The 15,928-nt window shown below is 44.5% G+C and overlaps 1 protein-coding gene across 4 annotated transcripts in view; it reads right to left on the bottom strand.

Moving 5' to 3' along the window:
• HDX (highly divergent homeobox) overlaps nucleotides 1-7,125 on the bottom strand; it is a 47,150-nt gene extending 40,025 nt beyond the window's left edge. Inside the window, exons 1-2 of one of the 4 annotated variants that reach the window (XM_069868081.1) lie at nucleotides 6,880-7,125; nucleotides 2,032-2,178 (exon numbers count right to left, since the gene is read on the bottom strand). In XM_069868081.1, the coding sequence (XP_069724182.1) occupies nucleotides 2,032-2,178 (147 nt within the window). In that variant the 5' untranslated portion in view covers nucleotides 6,880-7,125. Of the gene's footprint in view, nucleotides 1-2,031; nucleotides 2,179-5,706; nucleotides 5,770-6,879 lie in introns of those variants that run through there. The other 3 variants (XM_069868080.1, XM_069868078.1, XM_069868079.1) reach the window with 3 other exon arrangements.
• Between the last annotated feature and the right edge of the window lie 8,803 nt (nucleotides 7,126-15,928).

The raw sequence follows: 15,928 nt of genomic DNA, 5'->3' as shown, positions 1-15,928 counted from the left end.
CCACAATCCAGGTGCACACCACAGAGGGGCTGGCCATTGGTTCTGCCCAGAAGTTCCATCCTAACGCGGACAATAAAATGTCCTCAGGAAGACTTTTGAGAGGTGTCAAAGAATGATGAAGCTGTAACTGTTCTGACACTGCTGTTGTAATACAGGGAGAGCCCCACATCACCTCCCCAGTCACTGCTCCCAGCACACAACGGTACCATGAAAATCAGCCCAGAAGAACTTCTGCACTTTATGGAGTCACCTGGCTCACGTTTCAGGTAAAGACAGAAAGCAATCAGCAGAAGCATGCTGATATTAATGAAGGAACCCAGGCCATGCAAACCCAAGGTAGCTAGAAAGCATCTCTCTTACATTTGAAGAGGGCCAGGGCTGTTTTCCAGGAGTAACTCTACCACACTTCAATATTCTGAAAGGGACAACTTATTTTTATGTATTGCAGTAATAAAATCTGTAGAGGTTTACATCAAATCATAACCAGGACTCTTCTTTTTTCCAGCCCAGGACTGGAAAGACTGGATGTAGTTCTGTGGGACAAGGCTATAGAAATCCTGATTCGGGGAAAGAATATATTCGTAGGGTTATGATATTTGCATTATAACCATTACATGCAGGGAATTCATGTTCCTACTACAATTACAACTGCACATGCCAGCTCAGCTCAAACATCATTTTGTTAGACACTGCACACAGAAATACTAATCTCTGTCCAAGAGTTTTGATAGGAAAAGAAAAAAGTGGGGGAATTGGGAAAGCCAGAAGGGAGGGGTGTGAGGAAGAGAAAGGTAAGAGCATATAAAAATATGACAAATGCAGGGCCTGTTTCCATTGTACTTCATGAGCAGGGAAATGGTTTAAGTACTGCAATAAAGGGCTAAGTAAGGGAAGAAAAGTAAAGGAAAAATGCTGCGATACATTATTGCAGTAGGGGAAATGAGGAAGGGGAAATACAAAGACGGAGAGTGAATGAGGACTGCAAGGAGTGGAGAGACTGGCTGCCTCCTCTAGGTACTTCAATTCGAATAAAAATAGAAAACCAGGCCCTGACTGCATCATCAGTATCCAGATTCTTGTTACAACTGTTCGTCTGTTCCAGGGAGTCTGAATTTCTGGCTGACTTTCAAGACTTCCTACCACCTATGGCTGAGAAAGCAAGTTTTAAACATCTCCAGGGTACTTTTAGGGAGGGGAATCGAGGTAAAAATTGGGGAGCAGGAGGGGTTGTTCCTGTCAATGTACCACTGGCACACCACTTAATAAACCTAGACTGGTCTTACTTCTTCCTCTTCACTGCCCAGCGTTGCAGTGGCCTCAATACAATGGTTATTATTTCAACTAATGCTTCATCATTTCTATTTCTGCTGTGAGATAACAGCCATTTTGTTGTCTAGTGTTTCACAAAGGGCTTATTATTTCCCTTCCCATGGAATTAATAGACTTTGGAAGAGCTTCTGTTAGCACCAGCAACATTGTTCTTCTATAAGAAAAGAATGTACACACTGTAACTAACCATGAGGGGCCACAATATTTATTATTGTAGCACAGAACACAAGCGTGACAGAGTGTCAAGAGAAATGCTTCCATAATTATTCACCCAAATACATTAGGTTAGAGAAACTCATTTAACTTAAGAATAGGTTCTTAATATGCTGACCTTCCTGTGATACAATATATTGCACAAGGTTTCTCTAGGGCAATCTAATTTGCAATTGAATAAATAAAACAAAACCAAATGAAAACACAATCAACAAAAGACAAACAACCAAAAAAATCCCCCCAAAAATAAAGAAAACAAAAAAATCACACTCTGCAATCCATGCCCCTGCTAAATACAGCAATCATGTGAAGGCATTTCAATAAAAGCAATCTATAAACAGGCTCACTGCATAAAAACCAACATGCCACATTAGCACACTTAAGTCTGACTTCAGACAAGTATGGTGTTTCAGACTCCAGTCCTCTACAGATATTTTATGTAAATGAAAGGAAGTTTAACAGACAAATTTGGAAGGCCTCAGTACTTACCCTGACTACACTGAAGTCCAGTTTAGTTTCTTGTGCACACTGTAATATGAGCTGAAAGCAATTTTTACTTTGATTTGTCATTCCATTTTCATAATAACGCTGTAATATCCTTTGTTGTTCTACAGTAAATACAGAACGCAGATTCATCTAAAAATAAAAGAAGATACTCTGAAAGTTGGAATAAAAACTGTAATATTTGTAGAATGCACAGGCTGTCATTTATCTTTGCTCTGACAAGGTTTGAAGTGTTGATGTTTTCTTTATGGAGTCCTTTACCAACACTTTACTTACTTTCCAGAAAAAAACATTACAGTCAGCATTAGCAACTCCTTTGTGACCAACTCAAGTTGAACGGGTGAACTATATGCCCTCCATAAGTAATTACCACGTTGTGTTGCTAAGTCCAAGAGCCTCTGGTTTCAGGCAGAGAAAAAGTTTCTCCCTTTAAAAACAAAAGGCATTGGGTAACACACAGTGACACCAGCAGCTCCAACAGGACTGGCAGGTTCGTTTCTCCTTCCCCACCAAGAAAAGGGACAAAATCTGAGACAAAACAAAAGGGACTGTTTGGCCCGAGTAATGTTTCCACCATCTTTGACTTCAGCAAACCCTACGCTCAGTCTTGCTTAAAAAAAAAAAAAAGGCAAACTGCTGAGTATTGCCAAGTGCAGAACAGCCTCCCTGGTCGCAAACTGATTTTACACTCTTGTTATACGATGTACACAGGCAAATAATAAAATCCTCTGGTGATAGGTAAGAAAAGATCCCCACCATGTCAGGATCCCAAGAAAAGGGCCTTTATGTCTTTTTTAGTCCCAATGAGGAAGCCGCCAGCTGAGACAAACCCAAGCACTGGCCAGGAACAACCTACATCTGACTTCATGTCTCGGAAAGCAAAAAAGCCACCAGCCATGAGATATTTTTAATACTTTCAGTACATGTATCAAAAGAGCGCAGAACAAACTAAAAAGTAAAAACCTGTACCATCTTACAGGAAAATAAAGGGAATGGGGGAGCCCTTTGCAGCTACCAAGCTTTTAGTTATTGGTTTTGTAAATTCTGGATGGAAAGGAAGGGAGCAGCAATACTCTTAATACTTCTAATTCAGGGCAAATAAAATTATTAAGGGCTTAAAAGTATGAGCAGACACCCAATTCCTTTCACATGTTTATAGTCAAGATGATTACACTATGTACGGATATTAGACTTTAACAGGCCTCTAGGAAGGAAAAGCACTGTGTGTATATATCTGTAGAACAGGACAACAGCCAGTTTCAGATTCCACCCCCACCTAAACCCACTCATGGCACTCATGCCACCAAACTCTTTCCTCCTCATCCCACTGTGATCAGGCAAATTCACTAATGTCAAGTGAAGATGAATATCTCGACTTTGGAATATAACACTTGTAGGCCAGAGCTTTGACTTCTGTTTGCTTTGCTCTATATGTCAACAGATGGTATAAAAATCACTAAAGACCAGTTTTGAAAACTTACAGTTTTCAATAATACTTAAACCAGAAAATAACTTTTCCGTCACATTTTAACCTCTGCTCCTAACTCTTACTTCCACTCTCAATCTAGTGCATTATTAAATGCAGCACTACCAGCTGCATGACAAGTGAGCTCTGCGCAAGTTACGCCTCCTCCCGACCGTGTATTCAGTCACAGTCAGAGCTGGGCAAAGGAGACTACTGCTTCAAACACTCTGCTGTTTAAAGAACTTTACAGCAAGCAACAGAGGAGAGAATTATTAGTCCATTAACAAATCAATGAAGTTCATTAAAATCTACTTTATCAAGCAAAGAACAGACTCCAGATCTCCCACGTGGGTATGCATGGCAATGCAGCAACCGACTGATTTATGCTACTTTTAAAGGATACATAAGGGTTAATTTTGTGATTCTTTATCCTCCGAGACAATTGATTGGCAGGACTCAGTTTACACTTGGGTGTCTGCTACTCTTTCAGTACCAGTGTTTCTGTTTTATTTAGTAGAGATCAATTCCCCAAAATGACCTCATCAGAAACAGTTATGTCTATCTTCCGAGATCCAGGTAGCTCCAGCATTTCTACACACAGCTCCATCAAAAGGAAGCACGGGCTCCAAACAGCTCATCAGCTGCACAGCTAACTCCTCCAACTGCAAGATAAAGTTTTAATCAGACCTGATGACCCGCAAGTGAAAATATGTGTCAGGTCCTTGACTGCTGTTTGGATTACGCGGATTTCCGTATCCAAAGTCTGTGCTAAAACACTTTCATAGATGTATTCGATATCTGTACTGTAGAAAAGAACAGAGTGAAGAATTCTGACAAAATCTCTTCAGAGACACCTATCTGCACTGCATGACAGAAGTTTCCTGGCTAAGCTCCAGAGAGGTCATGGTCTGGTTTAATAAACATCTCATTTTTGCATCTTCTTTTAATCATTTGTGAACTACACCTGCCAGCCAGAACACTGGTTGGATTCTTTAGTGACCTCCACCTTGAAGTCCAGTCAAGGCAGCTCAGAGTAAGTGTGCAGAAACCACCAGAAACTGATTTAAATAAATAGACGGCAGAACCCTACAAATGCAGAGTTATGGAAGTGTAAAAATCTTTATGGTACAGAATATAACTGTCAGGGATTAAAAATTGTGACAAAAGGGAACAAGCAGTTTCTGAAAGAGGGTGTTTTTTTTAACCTCTGCAACAAACAGAATCATAGAATCATAGAATAACCAGGTTGGAAGAGACCCACCGGATCATCGAGTCCAACCATTCCTATCAAACACTAAACCATGCCCCATAAGCCTATTACTGTTTCGGTGTGTGCAATCTAACAGGTGCAATAAGAACACCACCACACTTCCCAGTTTATAGCTACTTTTCTTCACCTTGGAAGATGTCCAGTGGTACAAAATAACCAGGCTCCCACCAATACAAATGTGAGACGAAACTGCAACTATAGCAAAAAAGCCACTCTGTACCTAAACAAAGGAAGACAGCAGTAGAGACACTATGACTACTGCTTCAAAAATTTGAATTGCACCAGTGATCGCCTAATTCACTTCCCATGAATGCCAAAAGCTCACATTTTTTTTGCACACCCCAAAGGGAAAGAAACCAACCAACCCACCCACCCCCAGATGACACATTCTATGAGGAGATATCAGATAATCTGAATTTGTTGCTTAATGCCTCTTTCCTACACAGGCCAAAGCAGTTACAATTGCACAACTGCAAGCGCAGTAGATCAGGCTTAAGGTTGGGCAAGTGTAATACTCAAACCACCTCACAAACCTGCTTTTAAATATCCATGACTTGCAGCATAACTGCTCCCCTCTCCACTAAGTACAGCATTTGCAATACTGTATTACAGTACCACCTCTAAAATTCAGCCCTTTATTAAGAACAAACCAGGCGGCCCTCAGTAACTTAATAACACGATAAACCCACGGAGTTGTGCTCAAAGGTTATGCATCCCATTCCAGTTCACTCATGCAAATAAGAACTAGATTAGTCACATTTTACATTAAGTGTGGACATAAGTATTTGTAATACTTATGTAATACTTATGTCAGAAAACAGGACAGGAATGCTAAAATGCAGTTTTAGTCTAAAGACATGGGCGGCTTCACAACTCCAGTTCAGAGGACACAGAACTACTTTTGGTTGGTGACACACGCTCTTACCTACAACACCAGAAGCCCTCAGTTAATGGAGTGCTGGGGGACAGGGTTGGCAATTGCTTATTGCTCTCGGGGAGGGGAAAGCCTTCGTGCAACACAGGCACTTCCAGAGGAGAGACCCTCGCGGGCACCACCGTCCCTCCAGAACTCCACAGGCCACACGCCCAGCGGCCTTCTTCCCCCCGACTTCTTCCCGAGGGTGAGGGAGGGGATCCTCCCCTCTGCTCTCCTGAGACCCCACCTGGAGTCCTGCATCCAGTCCATAAGGTGATGGAGCTGTTGGAACGGGTCCAGAGGAGGGCACGGAGATGATCGGAGGGCTGCAGCCCCTCTGCTGGGAGGCCGGGCTGAGGGCTGGGGGTGTTCAGCCTGGAGAGGAGAAGGCTGCGGGGAGACCTTAGAGCAGCTTCCAGTGCTGGAAGGGGCTCCGGGAGAACTGGGAAGGGGCTTTCAACAGAGGCAAGGAGCGACAGGACATAGGGAATGGCTTTAAATTGGAAGAGGGAAGATTCAAATTAGACATTAGGAAGGAATTGTTCACGCTGAGGGTGGGAGGCCCTGGCCCGGGCTGCCCAGAGAGCACCCTGGAGGTGTTTAGGCCAGGCCGGACGGGGCTTTGAGCAGCCTGGTCCCTGCCCACGGCTTCGAAGTCCCATCCAAGCCCAACCATTCTGTAACTCCGCGCTACCGGCCCCGGGGGCCGCGGCCCGAGAGAGCGGAGGGGCCCCCGCCGCCCGCCGGGCCCTCCCGCGCACGCGCCCTCCCACCCCCGCCCACGTGACGCGAGGCCGCGCCCCCTCCTCTCTCGCGCGTGCGCAGCCCCCCCGCCGGCGCGTGCCAGGAAGGCGCGTGCGCAGCGCAGGAAAGCGCACGCGCGGTTTGGAAAAGGAGCGGGGGGGTGCGGAAAGGGGGGGGGAGGCAGCAAAGGGGAGGAGGAGGAGGAGAAGAAGGAGGAGGAGGAGGAGGGGGAGGAGGCGGAGGGCGGCTCTGCCCGCGCCCGGGGCGGGTCTGGCAGCGCCGGCCCGCGCGGCCGCCCTCCCCCACCGGCCTCCCGCCCGCGGCCCCGGGGCATCGCCTCCATCCTCCTCCCCGCCGCGCCCCCCGCGCCGCCACCGGGCTGCCCCCTCCCCAGCCTCCCCCCGGGACCCCGTGCCCCCGGCAGCGCGCAGGCCTTACCGTGCTGTGCGGGGCTGGCGCGGGGGGCGCGGGGCTCCGGATTCAGCCGGTTTCGGCTGGGTCGGTCCCGGCGTCACACAATGAAATCAGCGCCTCCGATCATTAATTCTCATCATGATCGTGACGTCAGCGCAGACAGCGGCCAATGGCAGCGTGCGATCAGCGCCGGCCGGGACGGGGCTCGGCCCCCGCCCCTCGCCCGGGGGCGGCACCGCTCCCGCTGCGCTGCCCCGCCGCCCCCGGGCCCCGCAGCCTCCCGCAGCCCCGCGGGGACCGCCACGGGGGCTGGCACCGCTCCCGCAGGGCACCGCGTGCCCGCAGGGGGACCTCGGGGCTGGCACCGCTCCTTCGGGGCCACCACATGCCCTCAGGGATTGTGCCACACCGTCCCCGAGACCTCGGGGCTGGCACCGCTCCTTCAGGGCCACTATGTGCCTTTAGAGACGGTGCCCCCGCCCCCAGGACCTCAGGGCAGGCGCCGCTGCCTCAGGGCTGCCACGTGCCCTCAGAGATGGCACCGCAGCCCTCTGAGAGACGCCTCAAGACTGGCACTGCCAACCCCACGCCCTCAGAGTTGGCACCGCCACCCCGGAGACCTCCAGATTGGCACTGCAGCCCCCGTGCCCTCAGAGCGGGCACTGCACCCTCAGAGATGGCACCACTTCCTCAGGGGCGCCATGGACCTTAAGAGTCATTCCCTGAGGGCTGCCACTCCAGTCTTGCACTCAGGGCTGGCACAGCTCCATCAGGGCTGGCACTGCCGCCCCCGAGGCCTCAAGGCTGGCACCATGCCTTCAGGGCTGCCCCACGCCCTCAGAGAGGGCACCACTGCTCCCAGGACCTCCAGGCTGGCACCGCTCCTTCAGGGCCACCACCTGCCCTCAGGTCGACCACCACCACCCCTGAAGCCTCTAGGCTGGCACTGCACTTTCAGGTCCACCCCGGCGCCCTCCAGGCCACCACGCACCTTCAGCTCTGCTGCCCCGACACCCTCAGGGCGGTCATCGGTCCCCACCTGTTTCTGGCCTCCTGAAGTTTTGGTGATGGTTTTCCCTGCGGCAGGAAGACGTGCTGAAAGTTTGGTCGTACAAATGAAATGCATCCTTCTAGAGCGTCCTTTAATAGCTGAGTAGCAGTTCATGTTCTGTCTACACTGTAATTAGATTTCCTTCACCACTCTGGAAAGTCAACCAATTAATAAAGCTTCATCTGAGCTGGAGATCTTCAACAACTTCAAGTACCAGTCTTTAGCTTTCCTGCTTTATAAAGGAGCAGATGGACCAAAACAGCTTTCCTCTGGTAATGTACATCTCTCCCAGTGTAGCTGATGTTGAGATCTCTGCAGATTTCCAACAAACTGGGATAATGGAGCAGATGTCCTGACAGGATATTGCCTTTGTGTCACTCCCAGTAATCGTGTGCACAGAGGGAACTAGATGAAAGAAGTGGGCCAGCTGAGAAGATGGTGGGTTTGAGTGGCATTGGTTACCTCCTGAGTCAGGTCCTTGATACAACTCGCCTGCTCCAGCACAGTTACTCGATCCGCCGTGGCAAACCAGTGAGAGGAAGCAGGTGAGGATGAGGAAGAGGAAGGGGAATCTCTTTGGGTAGCAGCTTCCAGTTGCAGTGGATTAGAAGTAGCAGTAAACACCCTGAATTGAATGACAGGTTCTTATGGAGACTCCATCTATTTTAAATTCTAAATCTCATGTTGTGCTGCTTCTTCCACTGGGTATAGTCCCTTTCTCTGTGTGCCATCAACACTCATCTTCTTAAAATTAAATAGAGTAACCATAAAAACCCTACACCTCTTTTATTGACAGTATTATTTTGGAATTTGCTGTGTAATGATCCCAGTGAAATTTGGTTTGTTCTCCCATTATCTGGGCTTGGGAAACAAAAATGGTGAGTTAGTCTTTCTAAAACCCTTTGAAAAATGTACAGCAATGTCTGATAAAATATGGCTTATTACACTCTTTTTAAATGTGGAATAATAGATAGCAATATTTCAAGGGCTCTTATCTGACTAACAATGGGCTCACAGGTGCTTTTTCTATAGTTTGTATCAAAAAGTCATAGAATCATTCTTAAAGGAGACATCAGCTGTGTATTTGAGTTAGCAAAGAAATGAATATTTGACTTGTGACCACAAAAAAGATGAATAGATCACAGGAACAGGGGTTTGTCTCAGTTTACAAGGTAAGACTAAGAGCTGAAGCAGAAAAGACTATATCCAGCGAGCAGAAAGTGAAAAGAAAAAAGAGGTAAAAGATGTGAAAAAAATGTATTCCTGCAAGTGGCAGGAGTGGGGTAGGAGAGGTGCACTCAACAAACCATGCTGTGCAATACAGAAGAGTAAAATGAATGTAGAGGTTAAAAAAGCTGCTGCTGTTTGCAGCAGTGGGGTGACAAGCTGCAGGAAGGACTTTGTGCTATTTACTTCTTTGCCTGGTCTTGCCTCTTGGTGAGACAAACCTTGAGCAAAAAAAATACGGCAGGACAAAATAAAACAAATGTTCTTCTATTGCAATCAGATCCACATGCTTTCTCATTCATTAATAACATGTTTAAATTAACAGGGGCCAGCTAATTGGTCCAGTGGTTTAAACAGTAGCCCAGGACATAAAAGGACTCCTTACATGAGGGAATTAGCATCAAAGCGAGACTCTCTGATGTAGCTACTTTGTATTAGCTCATTAAACTAATGAGCTCAGCTTACTGTTACTTACTTAGCTCAGTATGGGTTACGGCTTCTACGTGGCAGAGAAAGCATTTCTTAAGAGATACGTGCGCCGGTTTCTAAGTGCCGTGTGCAGGTATTCCCTGCTTTGACAGCAGCCACGAGCTGCAGCTGTACCATTGTTCCCACATGGGACATGGAATAGGTCAAGAACCTTATTTTGTATTCCAGAGCCAGGAACCCAACTGTTAAATCGCGCAATTCTCTTCCCCCCTCCCAAAACCTTCTCGCTTTCCCAGCAGTTTGTACCATTTTCAGACTTGTACCAGATTGTGCAGCTAAGAGAGTTCTCTGTAACGATGTCCCAGAAGCATCCTGGAGAGAGGAGTTGGTGTGAGGCCCCCAGGCAATGAACTTGGACAAGTTTGGCAATATGATTTAGAGCAATGGCTGCTACTTCCACTTCTTGCCTTTCTGTTGAATCTAGAGAACGCTAAGAAAGCCAGTGAGGCAAACCCACCCCACTTAACAGCAGCTTTTCTTAGGACAGCTTCACCCCCTTCATGATGATATTGTTCTGGTGATGCCTTAAAGGGCAAAATCTAGCCAGACCTGAGGGTGACCTGATAGAGTCAGTGGTGCCTCAGGGAGGAGTGAAAGCAGGGTGGAAAGGAGCACCGAAATGTTTCACATCAATAGCCTTGCTAAAGTTGTGGAATACATTTACCATATCATGTCTCCATGAGGCTCATTATTCTGTCACAGAGGAAAGTTACATTGGTTTTATGTGATTTATTCTTGTGTTGCCTGTTATCAATTCACTTGTTTCCATCAAAATATGTGGTGCCATTCTTTTCATATTGATGCCATCAGTGTTGCACAGGTCTAAGTTGCTCCAAGCCTGTTGGTTGCTTGCTCTTTCATAGATTTCCTGCTTGATGAACGCTTGAAGTGACAGCAGTGCTATCTATCAGTTTTACAGCAAGACTGTAAAGACACTCTAAAGATTGGGAGGCACAAGGGTGTAATTAGAGATCTGCTAAATCAGGAGGCGAAACAGCAATGGAGAAGGGATTGCAGGGTGTAAACCTTAGTAAAAATGTTAATATGGAAAATTCCGTGCAGCACCTTTTCTGCATCTGAGAACCCAGGCAGAATTAGTGGTCTTACGAGGCTTACTAGTTTTCCATCTTCTTTGAACTTGGCTTTGCCACGTTAATTAAAATTAGTTGTTAATCCTCACCTAGTGCATAAACAAAGCTCCCATAAACTGAATTTCAAGTGTGTCCCTCACACGAGTATGCAAAAAGACGGTTTCCATCCAGTCTCAATTGAACCGTCTGTCAGTTTGCAGGTGAGAATTCAAGAGGAGGCAAAGATTTGCAGGCTTTACTGCACAATCCTGTAACTTGCAGTGCCGTTGCACCTCACCTGCCCTACAGAGCATGTGTTACACGCTATGAAAGAGTGCTACTGTCTTAAAATTTTTAGGCTGGAAAATCAAAGTGTTTAAATTCTTCCTCACCTTTCATTCAGCATCACAATTAACTCCACCATCTGCCAACTGAAAAAGCTGGCTGTATGTCACACTGATATGCCTCTTGACATTTTTGGAAGTGGAAAATCAGCTGCATTTCTCAAGTGTCAGTTCCTCAGTTTATTTTTTAACGTGAGAGTATTAGGAGTTTGGGGGTTTCCCCTGCTCTACAGTAAAGCACATTTATATCCTTGACTGTTTCACAAAAAATATGTTCTTGTGGCTATTCCTGAAAACACAGCACAATTCCTGAGGTTTTGTGAGACTGAGTATCAGGTGAAGTGTCCTCTTTGAGAGAGAGCCATTGTCTTTTGTAGATAAAATATCCAACTTTCTTTGATCCCATAGCATCACATATATTATAAAAAGACTGTGTAAGATCAAATCTTGTCACAAACTGCTATCGCTTATCAGAAAATTATCCTATTAAGAAAGAAGTTTACAAAGTAATCTTCCATCTCTGTCTTTGAGATAACAGTAACATTGAAGTATTGATGGTTTGATGCCAAATAATTTTTCCTCTGTACTAGCCCTGGCATTTTATTGTGTCTACATAGAGAGGAATTTGTTTAAATGCAGATTACTTGGTTCATGAAAGAAGACAGTAATTTCAAAGCCTTGTAGGCGCTTTTGTATTAATCACTCCTTGTTGAAACCATTCCTTTCAGTGGAATCCTACTTGTGGTAGAACTGCATTATTGTTTCCCATTCCTCCATACATCTAATCTTGTTTAATCTCAGCCCAGATAAAATGGAATGATGTAACATTAAAGGGAAGATTTTTTTAAGAGGAGGGGGAGGTAATACACTTTTCCTAATCGCTGCATCTATCTACCGTCAATACAGTTTGTACTGTTGGGTTCCTAATAGATACTACTTCTTGAACAACCATATCTAGAAAATGCCCTTTATCTCCTTCGAGTTAAGACAGGATGCCAAATCTTATTTAGATACAGGCCTAGCTGCTGTCACCTGCGGTTGTTATCGTAAGGCAATGCTGCTGTGGTGATGCTCTTGAAAGCAGCATTTGGTGCAGAAATAGAGTTGTCTCCTTTTTAAAGCAAGATAAGAATACAGGAACACAGGACGAATGCATTGGATCATATTGAAAGCCTTTATAGCCTAATATCCTCTCTGCGATGTGGCTAACAAAGGGTGTTTTGCATTAAAGAACAGGAATAACTCTATATATAGAGAATCACAAATGAGCAATCTTCTCATTTGTGTTTCAAGCAATCAGTGTTTTAAATGATGGAAGTACTGAGTTTATCATGTTCTAAAGCACAGAAGATGAGCTGTGGGGAATTTGAGCTTCCTGACAGTATCAATGTATTGCTGACCCAGGAATTTCTGCTATAAAGCCTTTATTAACATAATCATCAGTGCTCATCAGAATCAATAATTTTGATTGCTGTGTTTTCCAATGAACATCTATAGTTTGTTATGTATTTCATGCATTTCATATGTTTCATTATAAAATGATAATATATTTTACACTCACATGGTGATTTGATCCATTTTATGACCAGAGTCTTCTGTCTTAGGAATCCTGTTGCTTCATCCAAAACAATTCTTCCTCACTCATTCTCATGTCAACTTATATTTCCTATGTAGTAAATAGAATCAAAGATCAGAAAAGCACTCTTAAACTTTAAAAGTAAGTCCCTATTTAAGGCTTCATGTTTCAATAATCTCATTAATATTTCCTTTTTATTATCATATGTATTTTAGGAGAATATTTTATATTACTTGGAATGACTGTAAGTGAAAACATGCAGCATGACATTAGTGAATATGTTGGTGTCAGCAACAACGTGAGTTGTGCTCTTTTATTCTGCAGTGAATAAAACTAGGGCAACTCTGCCTTGCATTATACGGAGTCTTATTTACCATTCATTTTGTTCCAAAACCTGATTTTTTCCTAAATAAATGCAAACCTTCAAAAAAACGCAGTAGCACATACAGATGGTAAGATGTGGAGAGTGCATCCTCTCTAGAGGCGCACACCGTGACGTGTAGTCAGGCCACTCTTTTAAATGCAACCCAGACGTGCGGTTTGGAAAATGCTGCCCTCCCAGCATATGCTCAATCCAACAAATTTGAGTCAGAATAAGGTCTGCACCACCAACACTTTTGATCTGCTGGTTTGTCAGCTCGTCGCTTGCTGTCCTCTAAAAATACCAATAGAAAACTCAAAGAAATGTGTATTTGTAATTAAGCACCCAACAACTTGGGTTATTTGAGTACATATACAGATAGGATGGATTTGTGAGAGTGCCTTAGCTTACCTGGAATGGCTCAAAAACTCATTTAAATTAACAATCCAAATCAGAAAAGGTGCAGTGGCATCTGGAAAGAGCAGATGGACTTAAATACTCTTGCTTGCCTCTCTGGCATCTTTCTTCTTGCAGCGCTGCAGCCCAGAGGCTCCTGCCAGCCCCCCCGGGGCACCTGGCTGCTGGCTGTGAGACTTACCTGTGGGGAGCACCTGACCCTCCTGGCCCCCAGGGAGCAGCCACTGCTGTGCCCTAACACATCATATTAAGAGAAAACCAAGATTTTTTTATATCATATGGTGAAAAAATAGTAGCTGTTAGCAATCTATTTCAATAAAGACTCAAAAGAAGCAGCAACCTGTCGTGGTACGCAGCTGATGGATCTAAATCACTGTGTTTATCTTGGATTCACAGCTAATGAAAGGGTGCAGTGTGCTGCAAGCCATGGAGCTTAAGCTCCATTAACTAATTAATTTCTAACTCTGGGAATTAAAAAAGTGGAGAGTGAAGCATTGGCCAACACAATGTCATACTTGCACAGTTTCAGAGGAAGCAGTTCTTCAAAGCAGGTTTTTAGCAGCAACGTGAAAACTGGACTATAAAGGAGTTGCCAAATATCACTATTTGCTAAGGGAAAACAGGGCAATGTAACGGGGCGATGAATGTCTTGAAGAACTAACGTGCTTTGGAAGTATAAAGCATGGTAATAAATAAATTAATAATTGTCATCAATCGGATGTTGTAGGTGCAGCCCAGCAAATGGCACGTCTCTGATGCTTTGCAGTCAGAGAGACACCCTTTGTACATCTTAGAAAGGGGAGAGAAAGGTGGCTTAGTGCCATACCGCAAACATATTTTTCCCTGAGCTACCTGATACATCTACAGACCTGGTTCAATACTGTGCAGGTATGTCACTGCAGTCTGCAAAAACAGCAGCGTAGCACCATTCCCAGGTTAATTAGCTATGCCCTTCAGCAAGGATTAGAAAAGATTTGAAAGCATCTAAAGCCAGCGAGGATTCAAGAAAAGCAAATAGCCCAACTTCTGTGGCAGACTATTGCCAGAGATTCGACTTCATGGGGTCTGTAAGCTGCATTGTTAGGCCTTCATGTAAGTCTTTGTAGTTTAGGTAAACATTTGCAAATGAACTTTTTTTTGTATTTGTAGCGTCATTTGGGAAAGAGAAAAAAAAGGAGTCTCTTACCAGCAATATTGTTATCTGAACTCTGCAGAAACATGTAGACCTTTCAAACTAAATGTCAAGTTGTTCCTATTGAGTCAAATTCTTGCAAATTTAAGCTAATGAGCATATTCACTTTCCAAGTCAAACCAGGCCCTTATGCTTTGCTTAAGTGGTATTAATAGGTGAGTACCTTCTGATTGACACAGCCCATCATTTTATGCCTGCAGGAAGAAAATGGAAAGTTATGTGCCCAAAGGATATTTTACTCGAGGCAACAAAATTATTCATGGGCACAAATGTAACTTTACTATGATAATTTTTAATGCATAATTATGTCATTTTCCTAAGCCAACTGGGAAACATGGTCCAGCTGACATGACTGTAAGAGAAGGGACACAAGGAAGGAATACTTCAATAGGAGTTATGGTTTTTCACCTCAGGATCTATGCAACAGGCACACAGAAATGGAAACTTAATTCTGTGTTGTTTTCTAACGTCAATCCTCTTCCTGACACATCAGTATGCAGAATTGGCCCCCTTAAATGTTGAGCTGTGTGCTCTGGCTAGAACAATTTTCTTTTGGTTCCTGAAATTGAGAACTGTTGGACTTGGTGAGCTCAGGCAGTGGGTAAGCAGGCATGATGCCATGGAAGCTTGCCCTGGATTTCATCACTTTATAGGTGCTACACTGGCAAAGTGGTGCAGAGTTTAAAATCAAGTAGGATTTTAGAGCTATTAACTTGATACAGCCAAAATTGTACAAAGGGGAACGCTCATTTCAGCATAAAAAATGTATTTCCCCGGGGAACATTACTGTCAAAGATATACATTTGTGATAAATTAAAGAATTTGAAAATGCTATCTCAACAAACATCCTAAATCTCATCAAGAACAGTAATCTAGGATTGTTGGAAAAAGGCAAAATTCTTCTCAGTCAACATTACGATGGATCGTTTCTGGTTGCCAAAAGACCCCTTCAGTTTGGGAAAGATATAGAATCATAGAATGGTTTGGGTCGGAAGGGACCTTAGAGATCACCCAGTTCTAACCCCCTGCCACGGGCAGGGACACCTCCCACTGGACCAGGTTGCTCCAGGCCCGTCCAACCTCGTCTTGAACACCTCCAGGGATGGGGCATATCACCAGATAAGTTCTTATAAGCCATACTACTTGCGCATACAAGTACTTACAATCTCATTTTGTACTCAGACAATGTATTCATCTTGAAATAAATGTGTTTAAAGGTTTTAAATTATTCTTAAATGAGGGAATTGAACCAAAGGGCTCATTTAATAGCAGGAGAATAGAGAATGTAGCCTGCTTGTGCTGGCACAGTAATAGTGGAGATGAGTGAGCCTGTGGAAAATAAGTCT

This window comes from Phaenicophaeus curvirostris, chromosome 13 (genome assembly GCF_032191515.1).
Source record: "Phaenicophaeus curvirostris isolate KB17595 chromosome 13, BPBGC_Pcur_1.0, whole genome shotgun sequence".
Classification (NCBI taxonomy): domain Eukaryota; kingdom Metazoa; phylum Chordata; class Aves; order Cuculiformes; family Cuculidae; genus Phaenicophaeus; species Phaenicophaeus curvirostris.
The sequence above is the reverse complement of the archived record's forward strand: the minus strand, read 5'-3'. Positions and strand labels throughout refer to the sequence as shown.